Genomic DNA, 11,797 nt, shown 5'->3' with positions numbered 1-11,797 from the left:
TAAATGTCCTTCCTATCATGCCAAGGTTTGTTTATTCACATCCCCATATGGTGAAGGAACACATCCCCATATGGTGAAGGAAAAATAGCTTTTTTCCTTCATTGTTATGTATGCAAACTTATATATCATATGAATTTTATGTATGTTACTGTAATTGTCAGAATTAGGAAGCTATACTTGCTAGGAAGTCTAACTACTTTATATGTAGCAAGAACTCTTACATACGGTCACCCTATCAGTTCTTATATTAGATGTCCGAAATATATGGTACATTCCTTCATGTCTTGTCCAATTAGATACTTCTCAAGTTTTTTGCTACATAAAATTAATAATTTTATCTTTTTATCGAAGAAAATATAATTAAATTTTTATAATGTGAATTTTTATTTTTAAGATTTTATAAATGCACGTGTAATAACACTAATATATTTATATATATAGCTCATGATAATAAAGTATTTAGCATCTCCATTTCTCCCGTATAACAAACTTATGTACTTAAAGGCAACTTAAAAAACTTTAGATAAATTGAAAACATTGTAATCACATAACAAAAAACTATAACTAGAAATATAAACTAAACTTTGCGAGAAATTCAACAGATAACAACCAAGTTTCAATTTTTCCAGCAAACAATTATCACACCAAACAAAAATGATTAAAACTTACTACAGGGACTAAGGTTAAGACTTTAAGATGCAAAAACAAGTTACTCAGCCATGCTACCGCAATTGCTCTCTTCTTCATCACTGATTGCAAGTTCAGCAATCAACTCATCTAATGGCACAGAAGGAAGCTCATCTCCACCAACAGTAGATGCTATTTCTGATGGCTGATAATCATTGTTGTGATAAAGCGACATGTTAAACCTCAATTCTGGGTTCTCCTCTATGTCCCTCAAGAACTCCTCATAATCATTGGCCCTCTTCTCCTCATCCATTTTCCCGTTGGTGTTGTCAATCTCCATGTTCAAGCTCTTCAGCTTCCAAGAACGACCCTTTCCACGCCTCTTTTGCCGCTTCTCTTCATAGCTCTTCTTTACAAGAATTGCATGAGGTAAATCAAGGCCTTTATACTTATCAACCTCGAAGTCATTAATATTGGCTCCATAAAGATCATATCCAAGTGCATAGCCACCTGGGTTCAAAAGATGCCCAAGATGTGTCCTCACAGTGAATATATTATCATTCTTCCCAAAATCAGAAACCCTTGCCACCTGCGCATAGGCCAATGCATACTTCGATCCTCCAACAGAAATCTCTGAGGATTCCATCTCTACATCCAAAATGATATACTCAACAAGCTGCCGACTTGAGAGCAAGGCCTTAAAAGGCGACCCCCAATATTGCTTTGCATCAAGGTAAGCACTTCTTAGGGTGAATGGGTCCAATAGGGCAATGCTATTACTCACCTTTGTGCAGAGTACAAGTGGACCAAGGTTACCAAGAGTGTTTGCAACCTTGGGCGGGAGGCAGATCAAATCTTCCCTGCAAATGGGGCATATCTCAACAGAGAATGTGTGCTTGTAGTTGTATGTGTTGCTCTTGGGATCATGCGATACTAGCTGCTTATCTGACCTTGACTGAACAGGAACAGAGCCAGAGATAAAATCAACAAACTTGATGGCATGACTACGATTTCCAAAGAAGAAATCAACACCTCGATCAGCCTCTTTGATGCGGAGAGTCCGCGCTGCTGCACCATGACGAAGAATGAGTTGCTCTAGATGGAAGAAGGTGCGACGGTGGGAGACATGCTGACGAAGCTGAACTGCGGCAACCCACTGGTCGGGATTGGCTTGGAAGCGGGAACATGACTCGCAGAGGTTATCGTGCTGAGTGAATTCAATAAGATGAGATTGTTCTAGAATGGCGCCATTGAGGGCCTCTCTCTGGACACGGAGGCGGAGCTTAATGCGCTTGGAGTGTGGCTCGGTCCACACGAACTCAGCGTTGACGATGCGAACATGGCGGGTGAGAGGCTTGAGGCGGCGCAGGCAGAAGGTGAGGAGCTCCTTTGATTCCAGATCAGCTCGAATCCAGGTGCGCGGCGGTTGCAGGTAGCTGCGGCACTCCGGGCAGTAGACGAGCGAAGCGTGGCGTGGGAGGCCTTCGGTGATGTCTACCCGGGAACGAAGGCAGCGGACGCACATATTCGCAGGATTCGGCGGCATGGAGACACCGCAGATGCAGCAAAGGACGCTGCCTACGGTTTGCGAGGGCAGAAACATTCCCGAAGCAGCAAGATCCGACATCTGCATAGTGAGTGAGAAATTTTGATCAGTATCGATTGCCGACGAACTCCCGGCGAAGGGTAAATCCCGGATTTAAGGATTTACGGTTTAAATCCCGGATTTATTAAATCCCTCGGTTCGGCGGATTTGTGGGATTTGGCGGAAGAAGCGCGCGAAAGGGAGAAAGTTACCTTCACAGCCAGCGAGCTCCGGTTGTTGCTTCCGATAAAAATGTCGTAAATTCCGATCTGACAGCAAGGGAAAGTCGTCGAAGGAGCGAAGTCGAACAACCACGAATGAAGAAGCGACACGATGGAACGAAGCCGAACAGCAACGACGACAAGAGAAGATGAAAGGCAAGCCCTAGACGCCTCTATAGTCTATAGTTATTATCAACGACGACAACGACAAAGAAGATGAAAGGCAAACCCTAGACGGCTCTATAGTTATTATTGATTAACTTAATTAATATAATTTAAAATACTAATAGTTAAGTAAATTAATCAAATAATTAATAGTATAATTAGTGCATAAATTAATTGTCTAATTTAAGTTAATTGAATAATTAGTGATATAATTAATAATTAAATATTAATATAATTAGCTTAATTAATATAACTTAAAATATATAAGGAGTGGTAGAATGGACGACTGATATTGAATCCCTTGATCGTGCACCGTTCGTCAGACATTTGAAGGCCTTAGTGATGTCAGAATTCGATGATCTTGGGCTCGTTGGATTCGTCTTGTCGAGCCATTCAATTCGACTATAAGCTCGTTAAAATCGGAGACCGTTTGGTAACTCAACTTGTGGTACGCGCTTTCTAATAGCATTTCGGGTGCTTGATTTGGGCTCATTCGGGCTCGGATCAAGTTGAATTTGGTGTCATAGGCAGGGGGGGGGCACGTGCCATAATTTATGAGTTTAAAATAAAATTTATGCAAGTAATATCAATAAATTTACTTATTCATGTAATTAAATAACTATAATATTATATTTGATAATATTTCTTTTTATTTTTTGAATTTTATTCTCGTATATTTAGTGCACATGCAATTATATTAGCCAATAAAATGCTCAGGAGTGAATTAATGCTGATCTGGTATAATTGCACGGGAATAAAATTATTGCATAGCTATAATTATCTATAATAATTATAGCATGTTAAATATTATAGACTAAGGCTTCGTTTGGGACGGCTTTTTTGTTGCTTTTAAAAACAGAGTTTTAGTACAAAAATTAAAAAATTTGTACTACAACTCCGTTTTAAAAAACAATAAAAAAACCGTCCCAAACGAAGCCTAAATTGGGTTACTCTTTTTTATTTTTTGAAATTTTATTCACAGCACATGCATGATGCACGTGCATTTTACTAGTATATATATAATTTGTGATGTTGAAAAGAATTTAATATTTTAATATAACATAAAAATTTAGCACATGTATATAAGTAAAAGAAAATCATTATAGAATTTAAAAGTTTTATCTAAATTTTTTTATTATAAAAAAGATAAAACTATAAAATTTGATCTACCTAAAATGATTCCACTGATATTTATTCTTAATTACTAATAATGATCTTCTACACGATTGAAGAAGACATTGATATAATATGGTTGAAATAAACTATACATAGCGGATTTTGTGGTAAAAGTTGAAAGAGTCCTATAACATAAATATGAGATTAAAAAAACTGTAGGTCCTACACCTGTGGGGTTTATTGTTGGTAGACTCGTTGAGGGATTAGTGGACATCGCCAAGCGCGTCACAAGCTGACGTGGCAGCGGGCCGATACCCCGTTCCCAATAAAAAAAAAATTCATGTTTGGGCCTATTGAGAGAGTTTAAGATTTCCAATGAAATTTTTAGAGATCAAATTAAATTATTGTTAAGACATAACCCAATGATCATCCTCATTCTATGATGGCTTTATAATATGGTTTCACATTTCTAATAAGAGTAAGTCACTATGAACTATAGACTGTCTATAGTCTACTTAATTAGTAAAGAGATTATCGACCAAATATAATAGAAGGATAATTGTTGACAGTCATGTGTTTCGTTGTTCAATGAAACTTGTAGATTTGGAGTTAATGTTTATATAAGGTGATAATTGTAAGTAGACCGTAATTGACAAAAGACTATCATATCAAGACATCAAGTGTATCCAATGATTTACCATTATAGGGATTTGAAACCATTTGGAATATATAACTAGGGGTGTCAATATTTGACACGACTCGGAAATCCGTCTCGAACCCGGACAAAAATTTCAGGCTTGGGCTAGAGATTTCAACCAGTTTGTAAAATTGGGTCGGGTTCGGGTTGACCGAAAAACCATGAAACAATCTGGGTTGACCTGGAACAAATTATGTTGCGTTCATCTAACCCGGGTAGCGTCCATTTTGTCTATCATGTTCATCAAACGTCACTTCGTTTGTCGTGTATGCTAACTTGGGTCTTATACGTTGTTCGTCTGAAAGCCGCTGCCGGTGTCACAACCTTGCCGGCTTGCCACTGTCGCCACTGCCACGCGCCGAGATCGGAAGTAACAACTAACAACGGCTAATTGGCTTCGAGAGTTCTGCCCGTGATCAGAAGTAACAATGACGAAAGGAGGAGCTCGCGTGTTGTTGCCCTTGCCAGTTGCTGCAGCCGTTTGCTACTGCTGGCTGCTTGAGCTTAGTGTGCGAATGGAGTTGAAGCGGGTCGGGTTTGGGTTCAAAAAAATTAATCCATTTGCAAAAATAGTTTGAGTTCGTGTCAGATTGAATATTGCCGGGTCAATTTCGAGTTCAACCCGAACCCGACCCGTGATTAGATTTTTATAGCCCTACATATAAGCTATGGGTGTGACTATAGTTCAATAATGTGATTTTAGAGTGAAATCTTCATTTAGAGGACCTCAATCATAACTATTATTTAGTGGTATATCATTTAACTATAAAATCACTCAGTTAAAGAACATGTGACATATTTTGTTCGTCGGAGATCTTTTGAAAATGATAATGGTGATAAGCTTTATAAAATATTGACTTTTTAGGGTCATTTGTTATTATTGAATTTATCACCATTAGAAAGTAGTTTAAGAGGATCAATGGTTTTTACTTAAAGTTTAAGGTTATAAATGTCACCTAAAATATTTTTAGATTTATGAGATTTAAATTTTTTTATCAAAATTTAAGTCCTGAATGATTAGCATTGAAATTAAGGGCATTTTGAAAATTATATTCCATACCTAGACGAACTACAAAATAATGACTGTTTTGTGTGAATTTTAACTTGATCGAAAAATTACAATAACGCCCTTTATATAAAAATTATTCTAAAAATGATGATCTTAAAAATGAGAGATAATTACACCAACAAAAGCTTTTTAAATTACCCTTATACTTAATGCAGATAATAATTTCATTTGCATGTAAAGTTTTTTTTTTTTTTTTTTTGGAAAATTTTCATGCATATAAAGTAAGCATATAGAATGTTCTAGAAATTAAAAGATCAAAATAAAAATATAAAAAAAATTGCAGGGAATAATATTTTTATCATATTTATCAAAATAAAATTAAAATTTTTGTACTAAAAAGCTTCTTTAAGAATCAAAAGCCATTTCAAATGAAGACTTATATTTTGTTTGGGACAATTTTTTTTTACTGCTTCTAAAAGCTGCTTTATAATACAAAATTTTAAATTATTTACTAAAAAACTGCTTTAAAAAGCAATAAAATAGCCATCACAGGTGAAGCCTTAGTTAAAAATGCTAATTTCACCATTTTTTGACAGATAATATTATGAAGAATGAATTCATACCACTCATCAATATTAGTGGGCATTCAAGATCATCATATTACTTGTAGAAGAAGTTTACAATGTGTTCTATTCACTTGTTACAAAAGGAGAGAATTGTAAAAGAAAATTTCATGGATGTCCATGAAACTAATCTGAACATGATTGCAATAATTTCAAATGGAACGATGAAAAGCTTCAAACTCAGCATTTGATGTCTGCTAATCTTCGAGGATAGGGTTAATTAGATAGTAATCATGATTGTAAACATAGCCATAATGCTATATATGTTTAATGTTTGTTTTGAAAGATCTTATTAGAAAGAGGATCAATTGTGCTTATTTATGTACTTCTCAACCTTATTATTATTAATGTAGTTTTTGTGTTTGACTACTTGTCGTAGAACTGTTTTTGCTCTTGAGAAACATCGGATGAGTTATAAGCATGGAAGATATTGTACGTAGTTGTTTTAGCATAAGTATGCATTATTTTGTTTGAATCGAGGCTTATCTTCACTTAGAAAAGATCTGTGCTGTAAATAGCAATTTATTTGTAGTATGAGAACCTGATGCAATATAATGCTGCTGCAATATTGTACCATTGTTATGGTGCTCTATATCATCTAATTGCAAAGCCTCTTAAACATGAAAAAAAATTATGTGCGGACTCCTGACGGTGTCCGGAGACCAACCAGAATGTCCCACATCAATTTTTTTTGCTTGGTACCAATTTCCAGTACCGCTGTGTACCAGGTGATGTGACATATTCTGTTTGGTCTCTGGACCGGCTGGTGTCCGCACAGAATAATTTCTCTTAAACACCTAGACTTCTAGCACGGTCAATCTCAAATGCTACATCATCAATTTCAACGATCAATTTGAAATAGTTGCAATCATATTTTGTTTAGTTTTTAAGACATCTTTCAGATCTTTCTTATTAATTATCCTAAAAAACTGCACTGAGAAGGATATCAAACTGTATAAGATAGATCTTGAAAAAGAGTAGAAATGAGTTGATATGTTTTCAATTCCAAAGCTGTAGGTGGCGGGTGCTCTTCCTTCCCAATTTCCTTCTCATAGCTCGCATGCTTGCTGCATTACATATCTTCTTTCAATCCATCCTTGTCATCTTCCTAATCTTCCTTCCAAGCACAAGCTCTCTCTCTCTCTCACACACACATATATATATACTCATCCGTAAGCGAGAGCTTCCAATCTTACAATGGGTACAACAACTTTGATGATTTTGATTCACGCTCATCCACTTATGAGACTAGTTTTATTATATGTGCATTAAAAGCATAAAAATTTAAAATAAATTCATATTAAAAATATTTATATTATATTATCATTATTTTAAAAAATAAACAAATAACTTTAAATTATTATAATTATTAATTATATTACTATAACTATTAACATTTTGAATTAAACTATAACTAATAAATAAATTACATTAACTATTAGTTAATTTTATGAATTATCATTTCTCATTCATTTCATTGCAACTAGAGAATTAAATGATAATGGAAAAGGAAGTGATGGTATGATTGAAAGCTTAGTAATTATATCATTGTCATTATTTCTACGATAAATTTTTTAAAAAATTCTAAAATTATTTTGTTTATAAAAAAAATTGATAAAAAACTAATGGTTTACATAATAAAAGATTTGTTGATACAGATTTGGTGTTCATTTTAAAACTAAGTCCCTTATTTGGCCAAAAAGTTAATCTAACTTTTTCATTACTTAATCAAATAATTTATGTTATAATTATTCCTAAAAAAGCATCTCACATAGTAATTTTATTTCTACTTATCTACCTAATATTCAACATGTTACAAATGTTTAAATTGTTTTTGACATTAACATCATAATGCACAAAAATTCATGAAAATATAATAACACAAACGATATTACAAATACTATATTACATGCAACAAATGACATATTCTTAAGTGCAATAGAATTAATGGTCAATTTAATACTTCAATCATACACAAAACTTCAGATATCTCTAAAAAACCACATGAATATCACTTTCATCCAACTCTTATATCTTTAGGAACCTAAAAGTAATTTTTTAGAGTTGGATGAAAGTGATATTCAGGTGATTTGAGGAATGAACATTATTGCATCATTGAGTATTCACGGCGGTAGAGAAATATAAAGTTTAGCGTCTTAGCATTGTACGAAGATCCAACACACAAGCAGATAAGAGAGAGGGTGTATCGTTTATAAGAGACACCAGAGTTTTTACGTGAAAACCCCTAAAAAGGGGGAAAAACCATAGGGTCTGGTCCAGTTTGAATGAATCCACTAGTATTTGCAGTCGATTACAAATGAGGCCCTTCTTAGGGAGAAAGCCTTGACTTGATGTTACAAATGTATGTCATATAGAGCGCATTACATGGTGGGAGTTATAATAATCAACATACACATGTTTGTTTTGTCAGCAGGATCATATTTGATAAGATAGAAGTCAGAAAGACCATAGTTGGCAGGAGATCGGGGTCAGAAAGACCATTGTCTGGTGATGGAGGTCGGAAGGACCATAGTAGGTGATGGAGGTCAGAAGGACCATAGTCTGCAGGAGACAGGGGTCCGAAAGATCGTTATCTGGTGATGTAGGTCGGAAGGACCATAATAGACGACGGAGGTCAGAAGGATCGTAGTCGGTAGGATATAGGGGTCTGAAAGACTATAGTAATTGGTAGGAGACAGGGGTTCAAAAGACCACTATCTGGTGATGGAGCTTGGAAGGACCATAGTAGGCGACGGAGGTCGGAAGGACTGTAGTCGACAGGAGACTGGGGTCAGAAAGATCGTTGTAGTAGGGCGATACTTTGGTAGAACTCCAGCCATCAGATGGTGGTCTAAAAGAAGTTCGGGCCTTAGGTGGTGGTCCGACAGAAGTTTAGGCCTCAGGTGGTGGTCTGGTAGAAGTCTGGGCGTCATGTGGTGGTCTAGGATAAGTCTGGGCCTCAAGTGGTGGTCCGACAGGAGTTCATTCCTGAGGTGGTGGTTCGACAGAAGTCCAAGCCTCATGTGGTTGTTTTGCAAAAGTTCGGCATTACGTAGTGGTCTGGGAGAAGTCCGGGCCTCAAGTGGTGGTCCGGCAGAACCCAGGGCCTCAAGTAGTGATCCGGCGGAGCTCAGGGCCTTAGATGGTAGTCCAGAAGAAGTCTGGGCCTTAGGTGATGTTCTGGTAGAAGTCTGGGCGTCAGGTAGTGGTCCGGTGGAATTTTGGGCCTCAGATGGTGGTCTGACGAAAGTCCAGGCCTCGGGTGGTGGTTCGGCGAAGCAACAACATCAGACGGTGGTCCGACGGAGCTCAGGGCCTCAAGTGGTGGTCCAGAGGAGCAATGACGTCATGCAGTGCATTGTCCGGCAGAGGTGAGGGTCTCAAGTGGTGGTCTGACAGAGCTCAGGGCCTTAAGTGGTGGTCTGGCGGAGCAACGACGTCAGACGGTGGTCCGGAAGAGGTGAGGGCTTCAAGTGGTGGTCCGGCAGAAGTAGGGGCCTTAAATGGTGGTCCAACAAAGCAACGGCATCAGGCAGTGGTCTAGCAAAGGTGAGGGCCTCTAGTGGTGGTCTGATAGAAGTCCGGGCCTTAAGTGGTGGTCCGGTAGAAGTTTGGCCTTAGGTGGTGATCTGGCAGAGCAACGACGTTAGGCGGTGGTTCGGCGGAGGTGAGGGCATCAAGTGGTGGTCCGACAGAAGTTCTGGCCTTAGGTGTTGGTACAACGAAGCAATGACGTCAGGAGGTGGTCCGGTGGAGGTGAGGGCCTCAAGTGGTGGTCTGGCGGAAGTCCGGTAGTGGTCGAGGAGGACCTTCTTCCTTCTTCTCTTCTTCCTTCGGTCCCCTTTTTAAAGAGGAATGAGAGGTCTATTTATAGATTTATGGAGTGGCATGACCCGTAAATAGGTGAGAGATCAAGGATAAATGGGGAGTGGTTGGATGGACGTCCGATGTTGAATCCCTTGATCATGGACCGTTTTATGGACATTTGAATTTCTTAGTGATGTCAGAATTCAGTGATATTGGGCTCGTTGGATTTGTCTCGTCGAGCCGCTCGATTCGACCATAAGAACATCATGTTTGGAAATTGTTTGGTAACCCAAATTGTGGTTCAAACCCTCCAATAATGCTTCAGACCCTTGATTTGGACCCATTTGGGCTCGGATTGAGTCGAATTTGGTGTTGTTGGGTTCGTATTTCTGAGACGTTCAGTTCGGATATAAGTTTTCTTAAATCGGAGTTCGGATGGTTCCAATTTTAATTTTGAAAGTTTCCAACTTGATTTTGCATCGAGATTCGTGCCCGATCAAGATAATTTTTTGAGGGCGTATCAAACATAATTTAAAAACATAGCAACAAGAGAATAAATGTTTTATAAAACTTCAACCAAAGAAAAATGATTTCCATTCCAAAATGTACATTCAGGAGAAAATAAATCACATCTTTATTTTATTGAATTATATATTTCAAAAACTATTTAATAATAATACAAAATTCATATCATATAAAAGGTAGATCACATGATGGAAAATAACTCAGGTAAGTGTAGTATCAAAAAATAATAAAAAATTATAAATCTTATAATACCATAGTCTCCAAAAGACCCAACAAATAAACAATTGTAAGAAGGACACCACAAAATTAGCTAAAATAATTATACTAAAACAAAAATCTTCATTATCTTAATAACTATGGAAAATTATGCCATAATTTCATTACAAATCAAATCCAATTATCTATTAACAAACCATTAACTACTATTATATTTAAATAATACCTCCATCCTAAAGAATTACACACCTACATCATGATCTACTATTAAAATTGTTAATAAGTTTAGCAAAAAAAGAACACTTTCATAGTAAAATTTATAATCAAAGATTAATTTAATTATAATTATACCTAACAACCTAATCACCACACTATATAACGACATATTGAACATCCAAAATAAACAATAGCAAAATAAATCCCACTACCATAATTACTAAACGGCAACAATACCTAAAGAAAACCATAGGGTTAATGATTACATTTCAACCTTGACTATGGTTGTTGATATTTTAATTCATAAATGTTTTTTATTAAACCTTAAAAAAAAATGCTTTTTTTGTGAAATAAAATTTTGATTATTAGGTTTATAAGTCGAACCTCATCTTAATTTTCTATTTATTTTATTTTTTTGCTATTTAAATAAATAACATGAAATTATACAAATGTGTTGGCGGAATTTTTTTTTTACTAAGCTTACTTCAGAATGATGTATCGAATTTATGTGGATGTATACAGTGGAAATGAGATGATGTATACAATGGAAATGAGATGTTACAGCAAAACATTAAAAAAATTTTATAACGGAGAAAAAAGTACAGCATATCAATGAAAATTTATAAAATGTATTTAAAATTTAGAAGAATATTACCTAATAAATATTTTAAGAAAAATAATAATAATAAGTAAAACATTAAAAAATCAAGTCCAGTTTTAAACTCCACAAATCTTAAAATATTTCATATATAACAATTTTATTTTGGTACAAAATGAGTTTAGGAAATCACGAATTTTCAAAATAAGTTTATACCTGCAAGCAATAAAAAAAATCCTAATGGAGAACAAAAAAAACAAATGTGAAATTGTTTCTAGGAATTTTAACTAAATATTATGATGTAAAGCTTACATGCATTCAATTTTAATAGTGTTTTGTTTTCTATCATAATTTTTAGTGGTTAGGATATTATAATGTTAGTATTTATTTGA

General features: G+C 35.8%; 1 protein-coding gene across 1 annotated transcript; it reads right to left on the bottom strand.

Moving 5' to 3' along the window:
* Positions 1–498: 498 nt before the first annotated feature.
* Positions 499–2,585, bottom strand: LOC110111064 (60S ribosomal export protein NMD3-like). Its single transcript, XM_020842755.2, has 2 exons — positions 2,425–2,585; positions 499–2,254 (listed from the first exon to the last, which is right to left on the bottom strand). The coding sequence occupies exon 2, from the start codon at positions 2,252–2,254 to the stop codon at positions 710–712; it is 1,545 nt and encodes a 514-aa protein (XP_020698414.1). The 5' UTR covers positions 2,425–2,585; the 3' UTR covers positions 499–709.
* Positions 2,586–11,797: the final 9,212 nt, after the last annotated feature.

The sequence above is a fragment of the Dendrobium catenatum genome, unplaced genomic scaffold (assembly GCF_001605985.2).
Source record: "Dendrobium catenatum unplaced genomic scaffold, ASM160598v2 fragScaff_scaffold_1617, whole genome shotgun sequence".
Classification (NCBI taxonomy): Eukaryota; Viridiplantae; Streptophyta; class Magnoliopsida; order Asparagales; family Orchidaceae; genus Dendrobium; species Dendrobium catenatum.
This window is presented reverse-complemented; position numbering and strand designations above follow the sequence as displayed.

Bases quoted from the DNA above. Each gene is read 5' to 3' on its own strand.
- LOC110111064 (XM_020842755.2), bottom strand. From the start codon at position 2,254: ATGTCGGATCTTGCTGCTTCGGGAATGTTTCTGCCCTCGCAAACCGTA.